This window comes from Pistacia vera, unplaced genomic scaffold, assembly GCF_008641045.1.
Source record: "Pistacia vera cultivar Batoury unplaced genomic scaffold, PisVer_v2 Contig545, whole genome shotgun sequence".
Lineage (NCBI taxonomy): Eukaryota > Viridiplantae > Streptophyta > Magnoliopsida > Sapindales > Anacardiaceae > Pistacia > Pistacia vera.
In genome coordinates this window covers 517,890-538,973 of record NW_022196385.1, presented here as the reverse complement: position 1 = coordinate 538,973, position 21,084 = coordinate 517,890, and the positions used below count along the sequence as shown (strand labels likewise).

Sequence of the window (21,084 nt, the reverse complement as noted above, 5' to 3'; positions counted from 1 at the left end):
CTGATTGGCATATAGCTAAAATATTTCATTCTTTTCTTAAAATTTTTTACCAATCCACTTTACAACTTTCTGGTGTGTATTATTCTACTAGTCCATTGATAATACATACAATTATAAAAATTTCTGAGTTATTTATAAAAAACAAAAACAATAAAATTTTAAAGGCACCAATAAAGGCAATGGAATTTTTTTTTTTTTTTTAAATATTGGCAACCCATTCATTTTCTTTATTGTTTAGGTGCTATATTTGATCCTAGAATTAAATTAGCAGGTTTAGAAAATGGTTTTGACCATTTATGTGAAAATTTACAAACCGAAGCATATGCCAATCAAATAGGAGAGGTCACAAATTCTCTTGCAGATGTATATTTCTAATATGAAAACAGGTATGGAAACCCGCAAAGAAGCGAAACATCCAAGGAAGTTGCATCAGAAGAAACAAATGAAAACCTCTACTCTTGGAATGCACTGAATAGGCTGAAGAGGACCCGAATATGAAGCACATCCTCCTCTTCAGAAGCACCACCACCACCAACAACAACTAATATACTGTCCTCCATGTAGTTAGAGAGTAATGAGCTTTAGCAATATTTAGCAACCCCCGAAATGTTACCAGCAGATCCACAACAAAGACCTAACATTGATGTCTTAGATTATTGGAAAGTCAGAAAATGTATTTTTCTAGTATTATCAAGACTTGCCTTAGATGTTTTCGCTGTTCCTGTCTCAACCGTCTCATCCGAACAAACATTTAGTGCAAGTGGAAGAATTTTAAATGAAAGGAGGGCTAAACTTTCTTAAAAAATGATTGAAGTCCTCACATGTCTTCAAGATTGAGAACGGTCACGCCATCAAGATCAATACGAGGTTGTCGACGATACTTTAATAGAATAATTTCAATATTGTAATGTAGATGATACGGATGAGGAAGGTCCTAGTCAACCACCTCCAAATTAGTTGTTTTGTAAATTGTAACTTGTAAATTAATTGTCAATTATTACACTCTTTTTTTTTTTATCAAGTTTTTTGTCCCATTGGGCTTTTCTTGGTGAGGTTTTTAACGAGGTAGTAATTGTTGTAATTTCTTATTTTATTTTTTGATAAATGAATAAATCTAATTTTTCTTATATTACAACTTTATTGTATTAAAATTGAATTAATATTTGAAATGTTAACAACAACAAAAATTTAATTTAATTTAATTATTGATATTTGAAAAGTTAACTAAAAATAATTATATTTATTTATTTATAAATTATTAATTATTCATTTGAAAAGTTAACTAAACAAATAAAACAAAATTAAATAAAAATAAAAATAGGGGCTAACCTGGCCCGACCCACAGCCTAACCCAGCGGGTTAGGGTTGGCAGGCCTGGCTGGGCCAGCCAATTTCCAAGAAATGGCGTCAGTGACCCGCCGCGGTCGGGCGGGTCAATTTTCCACCATTATATATTACTTTGAAAATTATTGGGAAATTTTATATTAATATGTTTGGTAAGTTTGGAATAAATTGGTGGGACAAATAATTAATATATTTGGTTAAGAGGAATAATAGATTATCTGGAGAAGCTTTTACTAAATTGTCGTTCCTTCTTAATAATAATAATATTATTATTATTATAATTCAGAGTATTACTTTTAACCCCTAACATTTGATAATTTAATAAAACACCCCATCACAATAAGAGTTTAAAATTTAACAAAATAATCCCAATCAGGATGGGCATGTTTCCTGCCTCGAACGAGGTGGGGATTCCCCGAATTGATCGGGGAACATGGCGGGCCCAGGCCCAAAAGCAATGCCCCAATGGCAAGTTGAGCCAGGGACAGAGTTAGTCTCATCCTCGCCCCAGCTTCGAATTGGAATTTGAATGGCATCAATGTCAATGAGAGTACCCACCTCACTAATTTCAACAATAGCAATTCCTCAAAAACCTTTCACGACAATACTCACAAGAATTTATTTAAATCCCAACTTTAAAAACATTTAAAAAAAAAAAAAAAACTATTAGGATTGAATGAGAATGAATATTTTGTTCATTAATGGTTTATTTTGATATAATGGTTTAAAACTCATCATTTACATTTAGTTTTTTTTTTTTTTTTTTTTTAGTGATCGGGATTGTAAGGGTCAGCTTACGCACAACTCGACTAATCCCTTGGAGCCTGAAGTTAAAGATCAACTAAACTCCCAATTGCTAATGCCCTGGCCTGAAGTTAAGGATCGAGTTCAACTAAACTCCCAGTTGCTAATCTTTTCTTTAAATCCCAACTTTAAAAACATTAAAAAAAACTACTAGGATTGAATGAGAATGAACATTTTGTTCACTAATGGTTTATTTTGATGTAATGGTTTAAAACTCATCATTCCCATTCAATTTTTTTGGTGGCCAAGATAGCTTATGCGCAATGCGACTAATCCCCCAGGGCCTGAATCCAAGGATCGACTAAACCCTCGATTGCTAATCCCCTAAGGCCTGAAGTTAAGGATTGAGTTCTGATCTCCCGTGGCCTAAAGTTAAGTATCAAGTAAACTCTCGATGGGCATCCCTTATTAGCAACCGAGGGAATCAAACTCAAGACCTCTTAAGTAATACACCCAAGAGTCCTAATTGATCACCCGACCATCCAAGAGTGGTTATTTCAATTCAATTATTATATAATTGAGAATTGTGTAATTTCATTGTTGGTAGACTTAATGATATTAATTATTTTAAGAGATAATATAATAATAAAAATTCTTCTTAGATTTTTAAAATAACAAAAACCCTTCCGATGGATTATTAGTAAATTGTTAAAATTTATACTACTACAGGTTAGTAAATATTACCTAAATTATTCTATTTGAAGTTTTAGCATTAATCATAATCATGTATTTTATTCAAGTAAAACTCAGATCAATATAGAATTATATTTGCTTTCAATATCTAATTTTCTTGCAGATAATTATTTTAAAGTTTCCAGCTGGTTTCATCGCAAGTTGTGGGAAATTAAATTGGTAGGGTAGGGTAACATCATAGTTTATTATTTCCATTGATTAAATTCCGATTATAGCTTTATTCATTATAGTCAAAAGTTTTGACATTAATGGGCCACCGATGCCCAATAAAGCTACGAACACCGGGGTTTTTACACCAAAAATGTATACCGGCCTACATGTCTCCCGACTCACACCAGCAATTCAGACACGTGATTAAACAATAAATATTTTTTTAGTGAACAGCCGTCCATCAAATATGGACGGTCGTTCACTTACATAGACTCTCGTCCATATTATATGGACGGGGGTCCATTTACTACGAACGGGCGTCCCCATTTAAAAGACGTTTGTCCATCAGTAAAATAGAATAAAAAATTCTTATAAAAATTAAGGACGGCCGTTCATAGGTTGTGGATGGCCGTCCCTTCATTTTGGACGGGCGTCCGTCCAAACTTAATTTTGTTTAAAAAATAAAATAAAAAATTTGGACGCTCGTCCATAAATTGTAGACGGGAGTCCCTTAAGTTTGGACGAGCCGCCCGTCCATTATGTATGGACGACAGTCCACACTTAAGGGACGGTAGTCCCTTATGTAAACAGCAAATGGACAAATGAGGCAGAAAGGTGAGAAATTTCTCTGTTTCTAAACTACAAATTTAAACAGATAATTTGCCATCCTGATTGAATGCATTATCGTATGATATTGGTGAGAAGAGAAAGTAGCAGGATTAGAGCCTTTATCTCCATCTTCGTCTCCGTTAATATCGTCTTCATCGGAACCAGAGCCACTATTATCTTTATTGCCATTCTCTTCTATGTCGTCTTCATCAGAATCATCCTCCAAGAAAAACTCTTCTTTTCTCTCTCTATCTTGATCACCCATTAATAATCTGTACGTACAAACACCAAATCAAGTAATCAAAAATCACCCAACCAGTATTATATTCAAAGGTTAGACTGAAAAGCAGGACGCAATAATTTTTGGGAATTAGAGAATGGTGAATTTGTGTTTTGCAGGTTTACCAGAGAATCGAGTGGGTGAGAAAGGAGGTCCAGAACCATCCTTGCTGTTGGCAGCAATTCCAAGCTTGATGACTAGGAAAAGTTGAGATGCTTGGTATGTTTCATTAAATTTATAATCTCAGGACTTATTTAATCAATTTGCATTAACTCACATTACAAAACCATACTTGTGTAGTTTTAATTACAGAGAGGAATAATGGGAGAAAGGGAAGGCGAAGCCTGTTCCAGCAGCCTAGCAGGTGGTGGTGAGACTCCATTAGAGAATATTGTAGTCCTTATAAATGGTGACAATACAGCAGTTGCCGTTTCTGAGAATGAAAAAAAAGTGGCTTGAATATATCGTGAATGGAGAAAGCTTCAAGAATCAGAATGAGGTGATCCGGACGAAGATAGAGAGAGTTCCAGCAATGCTTCATGAGGTTAAAGAAAACAGTGGTTGCTATGATTCTCTGGTGGTTTCAATCGGTCCTTACCACTTTGGAAATCCCAGGCTTGAGTTAATGCAGCAGCACAAACTCACAATGGGGCGCCAGTATGTAAATGGGGACTTGAAGTTGCTGGAAGAGTTGTATCAGAAGGTCAAGCGCGTGGCGGAAGCTGCAAAACGATGCTACACTGACCAAAGCACCGTCGCCAAGTTCAACAACGAGGAGTTCTGTCAGATGATGTTTCTTGATGCCTGCTTCCTCCTCCAGTTCATCTACTGCATTGTAAGAGAAGAACGAGAGGCTTTAAAGATGCATGCAATCAGGATGGCAAATTATCTATTTAAATTTGTAGTTTAGAAACAGAGAAATTTCTCACCTTTCAACCTGAGAGAATGATGTCGAATCAAACAGTCAAGATTTGTCTATTTGTTGTTTACATAAGGGATGGCCGTCCACAACCTATGAACGGCCGTCCTTAATTTTTATAAGAATTTTTTATTTTATTTTATTGATGGACGGGCGTCCTTTAAAGGGGACGCCCATCCGTAGTAAATGGACCCCCGTTTAGGGCTGCTTAACGAATCGAGCCGGCTCGGCTCGGCTCGACTCAAGCTTGTTAACGGCTCGGTTTGTCTGATAACGAGCCGGCTCATAAGACAAAACGAGCCAAGTTCGAGCCATACACGGCTCGACTCGTTAGGCTCGCGAGCTGAGCCTGGCCCGAAATAGCGGGGGTTTTTTAGAGAATCTCTGAACTATTGAGATTTAATTAAAAATAATGCAATACAAGTTTTCAAAAATAACAAAATGGCCCCCATTATTAAAATCCCCAAATATTGAAAAATCCGTCAACACTAGAACCCTTGCCGTAAAATTTGAATCAAACTCCTCCCAAAGTAATGATTTTCGGCCAGATCTTATTCATCTTCGTCAGCTTCGCGAGATCTTCGTGTGATATTGTTCATCTTCGTCGGACCTTCAGCAGCCGTTGGATCTTCGTCGGATAGTCATTGGATCTTCGTCGGAACTTCGTCTTCTTCACACGAGCTTCGTCAAATCTAAATCTTCTTCGTCGGATCTGAATCTTCTTCATCAGATTTGAATTTTCTTCATCGGTTCGTCATCATCTTCGTGGGATTTTCGTCGGACTTTAATTGGTGAGTAGGGGGTTTCTTCGTTAGATCTGAATTTTTTTTTTGTGGGTATGAGTGACATATGTGATATCTAGAGCAAGGACATTTTTTTCCTTTTTGTGGGAGCTGAAATAATTAAGGTTTTGTTGTTTTTGAATGCTGGTTGTGCTAATTGAGAGCCAAAAGTATAGTGTGTGTTGGACTTGAGAGTGCTTTGGGAACTGCCAGAAGTGCTTTTAAATGTTCAAAAGTGGCTTTGGGTTAATTTTGTGGAGCTGGGTTTGAAATTGATTTTGAAGGAAGTGTTTTTTTAAGCAGAAGTGCTTAAGTGTACCTTTCTGAAAATGTTTATTAAGGGTCTTTTTAAAACTCACTTTACTCTTTAAGAGCTGTTTGTTGCCACGAGATAAATAAAAGAATTATCTAGTGCTTCTCCCAAAAGCACTTTTCTAAAAGCATTTTTATTGGTTTCAGCTAGACACTATAGTAGAGCTTACAGCTTTTAGCTTTTAACTATTTGACAACATTTTCCAGAGGCACTTCCCAAACTCCCCATGATTATCTGGCAAAATTGTGGCTCTTTGTAGTTGATGTTTCACTACTTTCTTATTTTGAATTGCCTTTAAAAATAGATTTCACTCGGTTAATTTCTGAAATTTGAGTTGTGTTGCAAAAGGGCAAAAGCATATTGTTGATGTTAGGGGAGATTATACTGCCGTCCGGAATGGTTTCTTGAAGAGAATGTTGGGTTTGAATTTATGATTTACATTTATTTGAATTTCAGACAATCAGACAATGTTTTAAAAACCGACCTGGGATAAAACCCGGCAAGAGGATCGGGTCTCGGGTCGACCGGTTTAACCGGTTGAACAACCGGTGAACAGTAACTTGATGACATCAACATGATGATGTCATCAAGTTACTGTTCACAGAATACTTTCCTTTCCCAAATTTACTCCAAAGTCCAAATCATAAACTCCAAAATAAAAAATCCATAGCAAAACATCATCAAACATCATTATATCAATAATACAAATCAAAATAACAAAATGAATGAAGAAAAATAACATAATAGTTGTTTCAAGTTTCCAACTTTCAAGTCAACGACTCAACATTTCAACATTCTAACAAAAATTGTTTTTCACCAAATGGTTTTCAATCAATCAATCCATCATCCCATCCTCAATTAAAATTGACAATTCACACACCACCTAATGGATGATCGTCATCATTATTAACATCGGCGACATCATCTACAAAAAATTCTAACAAAAAAGAAAAACCATAAGTTAAATATTCCCATTTAAACTAATTGAATATAAACTAGCTAATACCAAATTGAAATTGCTTAAAAAAATTTGAATAACCTTCTGAAGCATCTGTTGAGTCATAATAAGAAGGGTAATCACTAGATTCACCACCATCTACAGGAATAGCTCCTTCTCCATATAACGATTGTTCCAATTCATCATAATTAAGCTCACCAACCTCCTCTTCTTCATCAACTATCCACCATTCAGTTTTATCAATACTCTCATAATCAATAGGATCATATGTAATTTTCTTGTAACAACTCCTGAAATAGCAAAATTAAATATTCAAATCATTTTTTATTATTCATAAAGTTTATGCGTTGCTTTCATCAAAAGTAGGTTAGACTTTAAAACTTCAGCTAGTAATAAATAGCCAAGAGCCTTTGTTTACAAGACAGAGCGTAGTTGTGGCTTAAACCCTTTTTTCTGTAACTAATTTTCCAAACTTCTGCACTCAAATGGAGCTCAAAAAATACAAGTGAATTGCGCAACACTACTTCCTCATTGAATTTTCATAAATGTAGTAAAGCTTTATTTGCTTAACACAATAAATTTATACCCATGACAATTCATTTTTATCTCTCTTTTTCACAAGATTTCCATTATTCCAACCAAACCCAACTTAGTTTAAGTCATGTCCATCTTCCTCAACTGCTTTCTTTCCAATTAAAAAAGCATAAACTCTATAAAGTTTCTTTCCAATTAAAAAAGCATAAACTCTATAAGTATAAACATTGTAGTAAAAAACGAAAAATGAAAAACAATAATAAGTTACATAGTTGGAAACTTGGAACAGAGACGAAATCAATACCTGGTGTTGGTGAAGACTGAAGACGAGCTGCCGTTGAACACTGAACAGAGCAGAGACGAAATCAATGTGGAGCTCGACTGACGGACGAACACTTGAACACTGAACAGAGCAGAACTGCAGAAGAGAAGAAGAGATCGCGACTGCCCACAGTTCGTCAGTTCTTGAGCAAGAAGAAGATGACAACGATGGTGTAGCTTTCAGAGAGACGGTGACGGAAGAAACGAGCAGATCGGTGGTGAAGAGAGGAGTGAGAACAGATCGCGAAATGGTGAAGGGGAGACGACGAGATTCCACGGTGAACTGGTGACGGTGAAGGCTATTCACGGTGAAGTTAGTGAACTGGTGAAGGGGAGTTCGTGGATGATGAAAAATTAAAAATGCAAAATGGTTCAGAGGAGTTTAGATGAAAGAGTTCAGACGAAAGAGGAAAGTGCGTGAAATGGGGGGAAATGTTGATACTTGATACTGTTTAAGTGTGTACTATGTAGTTAATATAATTTATTAAATTTAATATTTTTATTTTTAAAATTTTGTAATTTGTATTAATGGATTTTGCTTGACCCGGTTTATAGTAAAGCTACCGGTTGGACCGATGGGTGCTACAGTACCCTAGTCCAACCGCGGGTCAAACTAGGCAAAGTGTTTTTGCCGGTTATATAGCTCACCCGACCCGGCTGACTGGCCGGGTCCCGGTTTAACCGGTTCAACCGGTCGGGCTGGGTCGAGTTTTAAAACATTGCAATCAGATGCCCAGTTGCTGCCCAGCGAATTTTTAAAAAAAAATTTGAATAAAAAAAAAAAAACACAATTATTTGGAGATGGCTCGCGAGCCGGCTCGATAATCCGACTTGAGAGCCGGCTCGAAATATGCCAAACCCATTACCGAGCTGAGCCGAGTCACATAATTTATGGCTTGGCTCGGCTCGGTCTCGACTCATTTAGTCTTCCTCTCTCACGAGTCGAGCTCGTTAAGCTGAAAACTTGGCTCGGTTCGGCTTAATAGCACCCTTACCCCCGTCCATATAATATGGATGAGAGTCCATGTAAGTGAACAGCCGACGGCCGTTCATTAGAAAAATATTTATTGTTTAATCATGCATCTGAATTATTGATGTGAATCAAAAGACACGTAGATCGATACACATTTTCAGTACAAAAATCCCAGTGTCCATAGCTTCCAGCTTTACCATCCTGAAATTGACTTGAAAGTTCATCATATTCACATTTAATTCAACAAAAACTGAAAAGAAAGGTGGAAAATACAACACTTTAATAAAGTGAAAAAAGAAAGGGTCAGGTATGGGAAATTTCCCGGCTCTTTCGCGGAAACTTCACTCATGAAATGGTCAGCACTTTAAGCTTTCATAGAGTTGACTGCACTAGTGTTATTATATATTTAATGGCAGACAACAAGTAATCAAAAAATAATTCTTTATATTATTATATTAATTCTTTATATTATTATATATTTAATTATGTAAATGGCAGACAAGAAGTAATTATATATATTTGCTTCTTGTCCTTTTGTGCTTTTCTTTCATCTTATCATTCCACACCACTCAAATCATTCAGCACTCCTAGCAGATTTCAACGGTAGCAATTCCTTGAAACCTTCCACCACAATACCCACAAGAATTTCTTTAAATCCCAACTTTAAAAACATTTAAAAAAAAAAAAAAAAAAAAAACTATTAGGACTGAATGAGAATGAATGTTTTGTCCCCTAATGGTTTATTTTGATGTGATGGTTTAAAACTCATCATTTCTTTTCAATTTTTTTTTTTTTAATGAAAAAGTGTATCTGAGATAGTTTGCGTGCAATTCGACTAATCATTCGAGACCTAACGTTAAAGATTGACTAAAATCCCGATTGCTAATCCTCTAAGGCTTGAAGTTAAGGATCGAGTTTGACTAACTCGTTGTTGCTAATCTCATGTGGCCTGAAGTTAATGATTAAATAAACTCTCAATTGTCACCCTTATTAGCAATCGAGGGAATTAAACTCAAGACCTCTTGAGTAATACATTCAAGAGTTCTAATTGACCCCTCGGCCACCTAGGATGGTTATTTCCATTCAATTTTTTATTATATAATTCAGAATTATGTAATTTCATTGTTGATAGACTTAATGATATTAATCCTTTTATGATATGATATAATAATAAAAATTCCTCTTAGATTTTTAAAATAACAAAAACCCTTCCGATGAATTATTAGCAAACTATTAAAATTTATACTATTATGGATTATTAGCAAACTATTAAAATTTATACTATTATGGGTTAGTAAATATTACCAAATTGATCTGTTTATTTTAACATTTGCTTTTGATGGAATCATTCATTTCCAAGATGCATTATACAATATAGATCTTCCTTCTTCATACCATTTAATTTTCTTTGCTTTATGCTGCAACCTTTCTCTTTTCTTATTTCATATAAATATTACTTCTTTTTATGCTTTTCTTTCTTTACTTTTATCATTTCATAACGCAAATAATATATTATCATAGTGGTTTAACAAAGGAGTTAACATGAAGTAGATTTTAAATATATATCTTGCTATACTTATATATTTCATCTGTATAAGAATTTATAAGTGACTGATGAGATTGAAGAGTGTATATAATATTGATTTTGTATTCTTTGTTCAGGCTGAAAACAGAGTACATATTGATTGACAACATCCAATAAACACGAAACATTATAGATTTTGACGCATTAACATGTTGTAAAAATAAAGAATGATGTTGTAACGTGTTATCTAAACTTACCAAAGAATCTAAGGCTTAGTTTGAGATTGTTGTCGTTTGTCCCATAATCATTTTTAGAAATGATCAATTTTGTAAATAATCTATTAAGATTTTATTATGTGATGTTAAAAACCATAGTTGAATTGAATGTAAAACAAAAATAATATTGAAAGAAAATACAATACAAACTTAAAAATCACCAGGACCAAATCAGAAAGGAGGCTTACAGTTTTTAAAATTTTTTACTTTATGCAGTAGTCTTTCCGAAATTCTCAACTTGAAATATCGTGGAACCTTCAAAACTCTAAATCTTTCACTCAAGAAGAAGAATTTCAAGCATAAATCATAATCATGTATTTTATTTAAGTAAAACTCAGATCAACACAGAATTATATTTGCTTTCAACATCTAATTTTTGTATTTTGTTATTTTCCTATGCTTCATGAAATGCAATTTGCAGATAATTATTTTAAAGTTTCCAGCTGGTTGTGGGAAACTTCATTGGTAGGGTAGGGTAACATCATAGTTGTTATTTCCATTGACTAAATTCCGATTCTAACTTTGTTCATTATAGTCAAAAGTTTTGACATTGATGGGCCACGGATGCCCAGCTTTACCATCCTGAAACTAACTTGAAAGTTCATCATATTCACATTCAATCCTACAAAAACTGCAAAAGAAAGGTGGAAAAAACAACACTTTAATAAAGTGGAAAAAGAAATGGTCAGGTATGGGAAACTTCACTCATGAAATGGTCAGCACTTTAAGCTTTCTTATAGTGGATTGCACTAGTGTTATTATATATTTAATGGTGTAAATGGCAGACAAGAAGTAATCAAAAAATAATTCTTTATATTGTTATATATTTAATGATATAAATGGCAGACAACAAGTAGTCATATATATTTACTTCTTATCCTTTCGTGCTTTTCTTTCTTCTTATCATTTCACGGCCCTCAATCATTCATCATTTAATTAATTTCTTCATCTGATATTTTTATTGCAAACTAAGCCACTAAATTTCTCCTAAACCTTTCCTGCAAATCCCTTATTTTATCCTTCTCTCACCTTCAAAGGCTACTCAATAGAATTCTCTCCTTATATCCAAAAAAAAAAAAAAAAAGCGATGGAATTTCTTTCTTCAATTACTGTGGAAGTCGGAAAGTGCTGTTTTGCAGCCGCTGGTGATCAACTTGGTTACTTGTTTCGTTACAACGACAACATTGAAAATTTGAAAAAGCAAGCTGAGAAGTTGGCAGATAGAAGACGTAGTATGCAACTGAAAATCGAAGTTGCTGAAAGACAAGGAGAAATCATCTTTGCTAATGTTCGAAGCTGGATAGCAGAAGTTGATAATATTTCTGCAAAAGCTGAAAGCTTTTTGGAAGATGAAGACAAAGCCAACAAGAGGTGCCTCAAAGGGTGGTGCATTAATCTCAAACAACGTTATCGATTCAGTAAAGAGGCAAAGAAGCATACTCTGATGATATCTGAACAGCTCCAAGAAGTGGGAAAGTTTGATGAGAGTGTGTCTTGTCCTGGTCCTCCATTTGGTATTATGTCGTCATCGAAGTTATTTTCTTCAAGCACTTTTGAATCTAGAAATTCAATTAAGAAGCAAGTTATGAAGGCCTTAACTGATAGTGACAGTGTCAGCATAATTGGAATATGGGGAATGGGGGGTGTGGGTAAAACCACGCTAGTCAAAGAAATCATCCAACATGTAAAAGAAGCTAAGATGTATGATGTTGTAGTGATGGCAGTTGTCTCTCAAACCCCTAGTATTAGGAAAATTCAAAGCAATATTGCTGACATGTTACATGTAACAAACTTGCCGGCTAGTTCTGAAATAGCAAGAGCAAGTTTCCTATGGGAGAGAATCAAGGAGAAAGAGCGGATCCTCATTATTTTAGATGACGTTTGGGAAAGAATCAAATTGGATGAGATTGGTATTCCTTTTGGGAGTGACCATAGAGGTTGTAAAATTTTAATCACCTCTCGAAGCAAAACTGTAAGTAATCAAATGGAGTGTCAAGAGATACATACAGTTGAAACTTTATCAAAGCAAGAATCTTGGATACTTTTCAGCGAGATTGTGGGCTCAAATGTCGAAACTTCTGACATAAGCTCTTTTGCAAGAGCTATAGCTGCTAAATGTGGTGGCTTGCCACTTGCAATTGTGATAATAGCAGGAGCTTTAAAGGGCAAGAACAAGCATGTGTGGAGAAACGCAGCACGACAACTTCAAAAGTCCAACCCCTCTGACATCCCAGGAGTGGATGGGATCTTATTTTCATCTTTGGAGCTGAGCTTGCATTATCTAGAAAAAGTGGAGTCAAAATCACTTTTCTTATTTTGCAGCTTATTTCCAGAGGATTACAAAATTCCAATTGAAGTTTTAGTGAGATACGCAATTGGTCAGAGGTGGTTTAAAGACGTTGATGAGACAATAGAAGATGTCAGAGATAGAGTTCATGCTATTGTAAGTACCATTACTTCTTCCTTTCTCTTAATTGATGATGGTGAAGAGTATGTTAAAATGCATGATGTAGTGCGGGATTTCGCATTAAACATAGCTCCTAAATACAACCACCAATTCTTGGTAAAAGCTAACATTGGTGTACGACAGTGGACAAACATAGATACATTCGAAGATTTCACATGTATCTCACTAATGTCAAATAATACTATGCAGCTACCTAATGAGTTAGAATGCCCAAAGTTGCAGGTTTTGATGTTGGATGGCAGTTCTGAGATTCTTTTTCCTGGAAATTTCTTTCAAGGAATGAAAAATCTCAATGTTTTAGACTTGAGTGGATTCACACTCTTGTCATTGCCTGATTCAGTTTCATTTCTTTCAAATCTTAGAACATTGCATATTAGTGGTGGGGAGTTGGGTGACATAGGAGTAATTGGAAAGCTAAGAAAACTAGAGATTCTTAGTCTCTCCAAATCTAATATTGAGGAGATCCCGGTATCCTTTAGCCAATTAAGTAATCTCAGATCATTAGATTTGAATAATTGTGGGAAGTTAACACTAATACCTTATGGTGTTATACGCTCTCTCAAAAAGTTAGAGGAGTTGTATATTAATACATTTAGGCAATGGGAATATGAAAGTGAAAATTTGATAAGCAATGCCAATCTTGTTGAGTTACAAGTCTTGTCCCGATTGACTCATTTAGAGATTTTTATCTCAAACCTTAATGTCTCACCAAAATTGTTGATATTTCAAAATAACCTATCCAAATTTAAATTAAGAATAGAATATGGTGCATATTGTGACTATAGGGATTATTATTTGTCTGAGAGTGGATCCTCAAGAACTATGAGTCTCTCACAAACCAACATTTCAGAGATACAAGACTGGGTTAAAGGTTTGCTCAAAAGAACTGAGTATCTTATTTTAGAGGAAATTGTTAATTTAGAGAGTATTAGTCATAACTTAGTTGAAGAAGGGTTAAATGAATTGAAGTATCTTGATATCAGATCATGCGATGAGATAAAGTATCTCCTAAATACAATGGAATGGACACCAAACTCAACTTTCCACAATTTAGAGGAATTGGTTATCTATTGTAGTTCCAACTTGGTTGGACTATGCCATGGACAACCTCTAACCCAACCTCCAAACCACACCATAATCTCCCCAAGTTTGGGAAACTTGACTTCTATGTGTATAAATGAATGTCCTAAATTAAAAAACCTCTTCGTCCCTTCCATTGTCAAATGTCTGGTGAAGCTCAAAAGTCTTCAAATATGGGATTGCTCAACAATAGAAGAAATAGTCACAAATGAGAAAGGAGAAAAAGAAGCATCAATAGAGAGGATAGTGTTTCCTAGTTTGTACCTCTTGGACCTTGGATGTCTAGACAGCCTCACTTGTTTTAGCTTTGGATCATATACTATTGAATACCCAGCATTGGAGAGGCTAGAGATATTGGGATGTGGAAACATGAAGACCTTTGGTTATGGAGAGCAAGTGACACCCAAGCTTAACAAACTGCTTCTAGATTGGGTTGAACGTTGGAATGGCAACTTGAATGCCACAGTTCAAGAGTACTTCAATGAACAGGTACATACTTAATGATGAAAGAGCTACATTACATGTTATAATTAACACTATAAAGTTTTACTATTTTGCATTGATGATCTTCTCATTGATGTACTTTATTTGAATTAAATGTATATAAATATGACATTCAATTCAATAGAGTAACCGTAAATATGACATTCATGTAGAGGTGGGCAAGGGACCGGTCCCTTGCGGGCCCAGGCCTGGGCCCGTTTGGGACTGGTCCCATTCATGGGCCTGGGACCGGTCCTAGACCCATGAGAAAAACCAAGACCCGGACCAGGCCCTAGGCCTGGTCGGGACTGGTCCCGTGGGCCCAAGACCGGTCCCATGGGCTTGGATAATTTCATTTTCCCCCCTCAATTTTTTTTTATATTTTGGGGGCAAAACAAATTTTATAGGGGGTTTTTAGTATTTTTTAGGGGTAAAATTTATAAATTTTATAAATTTTTTGGACCTGGAAGATTTTTTTTTTTTTTATAAATTTTGTAAAATTTCATTTTAACCATCGTAATTTATATTTATTTTAAAATTAATAGGGGGTTTTATGTAATTTGGTAGCGGACTATATTGAAAAAATACAAAAAAATTTGGGCCCAGGCCCGGGCCTTGGAGGAGGGCCCAGTGGAGGACCCGGGCCCTCCTCCCTAAGCTTGGTCCCATTTTGGGACCAGACCTCCTAAGACCGGGTTTTGGAGCTGGGCTTTTGGGCCCGGTCCCAAATGCCCAGCTCTACATTCATGCACTTGAGTTTCCCAACCCCAACACCCGTTGGTAATTAAGGTTACTTATTCAAACAACCACCATAATATAACATAACATAGCCCCATTTATTTGTTAAAATCTTCTCTTTGTGGTTTGTTATTCTTCTTTCTAAGCTTTCTTTTTCTTTTTCTTTCTAGTTTGTAAAAATAATACTTATAGGTAGCTCCTAGCTACTTGCTTGTTTCTCTTTACCCAACCAATTTAACAAACATTTGCCTAGACAAAACCTTCTTTCGAAATTCACTCTCTATTCTTACCAAAAAAATGAAAAACAAAGTCCACACTAAATTGACTTTTTTATAATTTTGTTTTATAATTATAAATTATAATTAATTTTTTAGATAAGTTGTTTTTATTATTTTTTTAAATCTTTTAATCCTAATAAATAATTTTGTTTCTATTCTTATAATAAGTTCAATTTATTATGTGAATATTGTTTTCATTTCTCTTCTTTTTCAAAAAAAAAATAATATACATATATAAATATTAAATAATAAATCTCATTATATTAAGGAAAATGCTACACTCATAATCTTTTCTCACAATCCTGATGTGGCAACTCGTAATTGATTAGCTTGTAATAAGTCTTAACTGAGTCCCACCAAATAAATTATAATTGACCAATTACGAGTTGTTACGTCAGGTTTGTAAGAGAAAGTTTACGAGTTGTAGATGTAACATTACTCTTATATTAATTGTGTGATCAAGTAGTGTCTCTTATTAATAAACTTATTGTTTCTATAGGCAAATCAAACATAATGATCTTGTTGGATACTATTTTTGTTTTTTATTTTTTAAAACAAAGCCAATATTTAATTATAAAGTGGGTTATTATGAATTTTATGTTTTTTTTTTCTGTTTATATTTATAAGAAAATGCAGAAAAAATGAAAATGTGTTCCATATGTTTGTTTGAAAATAATCCTTAAAAACGCGAAAAATGAAAATCATTTTTTCATGTTTGTCTAAAAACAAAAAGTATAAAATTTATTACTAACACAATCAATATGTTAATAATTGATTTTTGTTTGTAATATTGTGTTAGAAATATTAATTTAGAGTGAAAGTTTTTATTTTAAAAAAGAGAAACGTAAAATTCAAATTTATTACATTATATAGGGGCCGCACATTTCTCCTTTTATTAACTATTTTTTTATTTTTGGGTAGATAAACCCAGTCAGGCTCTAATGGCGACTTCCAGGCTTTTACTGTCACATCTCCGTCGCTTCACTCGCTCTCCATCTNCATTCGTGAGAAAATACAGCAAGGTTTAATTTCTACAGGATATGTGAAGACTGGAGAGCAACTAGGAGATGTTTTCACTAAAGCTTTGAATGGGGTTCGGATTGATTATATTTGTAACAAGCTGGGCATGATTAACATCTATGCTCCATCTTGAGGGGGAGTGTTGTAGATTGTTGTAGATAATCATGCAAAATCTTACAGATATTGCATGATTAAGTGAATAAATCTATAATAGGATATTAGGATTGTAATCAATACATAATAGGAACAAATCTGTAAAATAGGAAGTTAGATTTTTTATTTCCTAGATTAGATTATTTATTTCCTAGATTAGTTCTCTATTTTCCTATATATTGATGTATAATTTGTCAATGCAATACATAAGAAAATTACAATCAGTTCTCTATTTGTAACATAAATCAACTAGATGAAAGACGCACGGGTTCCTTATGACTTTGGTGTTGACATCATGTATGTTTGAATCATTGGATGTTTCAATTGGTTTAGACTGCTCTTTTTATGGTGTTGATGAGTAATAAACCAATAAATTGATGATCCAATAATTGAGTTCATACCTAATCATGAAACAACATGTTTGTTGTGTATAAGGCTAATTTGTTTTCAAAATGAAACTAATTAAAGCCAAATAAAGAACTCCCCAGATTATAGTCTGAGGACATTTAGGGTATAATACTGCTAACTTATCATTAATAGGATAATCCCATATGATCAATTCCTAACAGCCTTGTCCACTACCTAACTTTCCCTTATCTCTTTTAGAATAAACCCTCAATACAAGATGCTTGTCAATACTCCCCTCCAGCAATTTCACCTTGTCCTCAACGTGAAAGTCTGGAATTTGCTGTGCTATTAACTCCAAAGGTTCTCCCATGAAGCATCATGATCTGGAAGACCCTCCCACGCAATCAAAACTTCTCTGTCTGTTCAATTAAAAGTAAAACAAATTGTGAAAATAAAATATGTTAGAAAGCAATATATATATAATAGTTGTGAACTTATTAATTTCAAAATGCTAGTCTCTATATATCCCTTAAGGTCAGGATCTAGCTTTTTTATAATTAAAGCTATGTACGCTGCAGCGTTATCTTTAAGATTTGAGAGTTGTGAACTTATTAATTTCATTGGTTAGGCATATATGTATATTGAATCCTCACCTCTTGTCCCTCCTCCTCTGACAGCAACCCATCGCCATTCTTATCACACCTGGCAACAACTCTTCAGCAGAAAAATCTGTCAACTGGCAACAACACTTCAGCAGAAAAAATCTGGCAATTTCTCAACAACATAAACACTCTGCCTATAAACACCCAGCAGAGCATTTCAATAGTAACCTCAGTCATTCAAATCAACAACGACTCAGCACAGACAATCAACATTAACCTCAGCAATTAAATTCAACAGAAGTTTAGCATAGAAAAACAATAATAACCTTAGCAATTCATTCAGCAGCAGCTTAGCATAGAAAAAAGTATTATTGGATAAAGATGGTTGTCTTGTCGATTCCCATCAAAAGTTCCAAGGAATTCAATACCAGGAAACCATAAATACCTGCATAAACTTAAACTTTGCCCAGTTAGCAGCTCTTAACATCGTCTCTGCATCATCATCCACAAAAACCCCAACAGGCTCTGCCCCATATTCTCTTGAAAATTTTGAAATCTCGTTAGCAACTGCAAGCAAAACCGAATGCTTGGAGTTTGGCCAAATAATCATTCCAATAAAATTAGCACCAGCTTCTGCTGCCATAGCAGCATCTTTAGTTGATGTAATCCCATNTTTGAGTTCAATTTTAGGACCCAGCCATGGGCCACTTGTAAACTTTTCGAGCTGGGTCGGCAGGCTTAAATATATAATTACTCGATGAAAAAAGGCATTCATTTTCTTTTGTTTGTTTCACTTTCTTCTGTATGTTACAGGGGCAAATGGCTGAAGGAATTGTACACCTGGAAAGAATTGCAAATTTGGAAGAGCCAGAGAAAAAAAGTTCCAAAGCCCATTATTATGATGGATTGGTATTACTTTCAAGGTATGAATTTACACAATCATTTCTCAAGTATTTTTACTTATAACCTGATAATCGCTTGTCTCAGAATTGATCAATATCGTCATTACAATTTAGGTCTATTGTTTGGGCACTAACTACTGGGTTTTTCTGTGCTTTATATAATGTAGGTCGCAAGGCTGAAGCTGTAAAGCATCTGCGTTTAGCTGCTGGCCAGCTGCTTATAATCCCGAGTATAATGAACTACTGCAACAATGTGAAAATGACGACAATGATTTTACAAGTGATCTTAGCAACAGCAGGAGAGCAGTTTACTAATTTATTTGTAAAGTGTACAAGACGATGTTGTAAACTCATCTGCTTGAGGCCACCTACGCAACATATTCATATCCCATAAGTTTCCAGATTATCAAGATTGTAGAGTCCGGCAATAATTTCCTGTCCCGGTCGGTCAACTCATGATAAGCATTCCGGCGAAGTTTTGCTATAAAAAGAGAATGTTAATTAAATAATTTCATTCCTTGGTTTGTTTATTGAATTGTCTTATACATTGAAATAAGTTATAACTAGCGCTTTGTATAGCAATAATAATTTAGAATTGGGACATTATGTCTTGTAATAAACTCCCTTCAATGTCATTGATTTCCCCTTGAGCTTTTGCTCAATTTTGATTATTTCCCCAAACATTTTACTTTAATTATTATTGACCTTTATCACTTCTCAGATTTTGCTAAGGTATTGGTAACCACTGTTCATGTTAGGTTTGGCAAAAATACTAGACGGGATCGGTTGCTTGGAAAAATCCAGTTTCATTGGACAAGGGGATCCTCGGAAAATTTTAGGGTTGGTGGGAAAAGATGCCCCCCTAGAACTGAAGGCAAGGATTAGAGTTGAAGTTGAGCTACAAATGTACGTGTGTTTCAAATCGAGATTGGAGGAAAGGTTCTCAACCTTGGCCTTTGAAATTTGTCAAGCTTATCTTATACAAGGATAATAGTAACAAAAGCCACAAGTGAGATAGATGGTCTCAAGATTCGAACTTAAAAGTCAATGAAATGAACAAGCCTTCTTGACCGTCAGATCAATCTCTTTGAAGTTAAAAAAATTCATATCAAATGTCTAATTTTGCTAATTAGAAGCCACCCTTTCACTTTTATTTTGAGCGTGAATAAGAACCAAACTAGAAACTCTTTTGTTATAATATAAACTTGTTAATGTAAGTGGTGGGCATCCACCGAAATTGTGACGTACCTTAGACTGTAACTCATGGCCCTTGTTATGATACTCAAATGACGGATACACTTAAGCATGTCAAAGTTTTATTTGTTCTAAGTGGGCGGCTGGTTATATAAATAACCCCCACTTTCTCCTGTAAACATATACAACACAATTGTGAGAAAAGGTTAATAAAAGGTTTTCATTTCAGCTCTCTTTATTTTACGCTTTTATTTTCGGTCCTTCTTACTTCTTGGTTTATTTTATTACAAGTACACCGCTAAAATTATAACACGTTATTAGTACAAGGAGCTCAATAAGTTTAATAGTTTTATTCATTCATTTTATAATACAACGGTATTTTGAAATATAAACTTTGGGTGGGAAAGTGTCATTAAGGCAAACTTGGGTGAGAAAAAGTCTTTGGCTCTATTTGGTTGGTTTTTGCGAATACTATTATTAGTATTCCCAAAAAAGTTAAATAGTAAAATACCAAAAAACTTGCAATATTATTCAACTTTTTTTAAACCCCCTAAATTTGTTAATTTAATTAAATACCCTTAAATATTTTTTTAAAAAATTGTAAAAACACCCCAGCAATCCACATTTACCAGATTTCGGCCACCACCGTCAGAAAATGGCCGGAATCTGGTAGGATGGCACACTACCGACTGAATCTGGCCAGTAGTGCGTCGATTTAGCCTTTTTCGGTCAGATCTTTGTCCGTAACCAGTCGGTAACAACGGCCAACAAACGGTCGTCGTTGACCATCAACGACGACCGTTTGTTTACTGTTGTTGACGAGCAAATACGGCCAGATCTGGCCGTCAATGGCCAGATCTAACCGTAGATCTGGCCTTTGCCGGCCAGATCCACCGTGGATCTGGCCGGAAAAGGCCATATCAGCGTACGACCGGCAAGATCCAGCCGGTCATGAGTCGATACGACGACTCCGACCACCCTCCGACGGTGATGGCCGGCTGTCCGTATTTGAGGGTGGGTTGGAGGTGTTTTTGTTAACTTTTAATGGTTTATTATATGGGTGTTTTGTAAATAAACAAACATATGGGGTATTTTATTAATTTGTAAATCCTACATCGTAATACCTGTCCAATTCAACATTTTTTTAATTTTTTTCAAAAAACGCAAAAATATGAACCAAACGGAGCCTTTACTCTTCTTGATATTTGACTTTTATTTTGATTTTGTGTAAAAAACTGAACTAACAACTCTTTTGTTTATAAAAAGTGTAGGCTTGCAACCCACACAACACCAACATGCCCTGCCCCCCCCCCCCCCCCCCACCCCCCCCCCCCCCCCT

General features: G+C 35.0%; 1 protein-coding gene across 1 annotated transcript; it reads left to right on the top strand.

Annotated features, from left to right (window-relative positions):
• The first annotated feature begins 11,567 nt into the window (after positions 1–11,567).
• Positions 11,568–16,523, top strand: LOC116107652 (disease resistance protein At4g27190-like). Its single transcript, XM_031393941.1, has 2 exons — positions 11,568–14,516; positions 16,448–16,523. Exons 1-2 carry the CDS (start codon positions 11,568–11,570, stop codon positions 16,466–16,468), a joined length of 2,970 nt encoding a protein of 989 aa, XP_031249801.1. The 3' UTR covers positions 16,469–16,523.
• Positions 16,524–21,084: the final 4,561 nt, after the last annotated feature.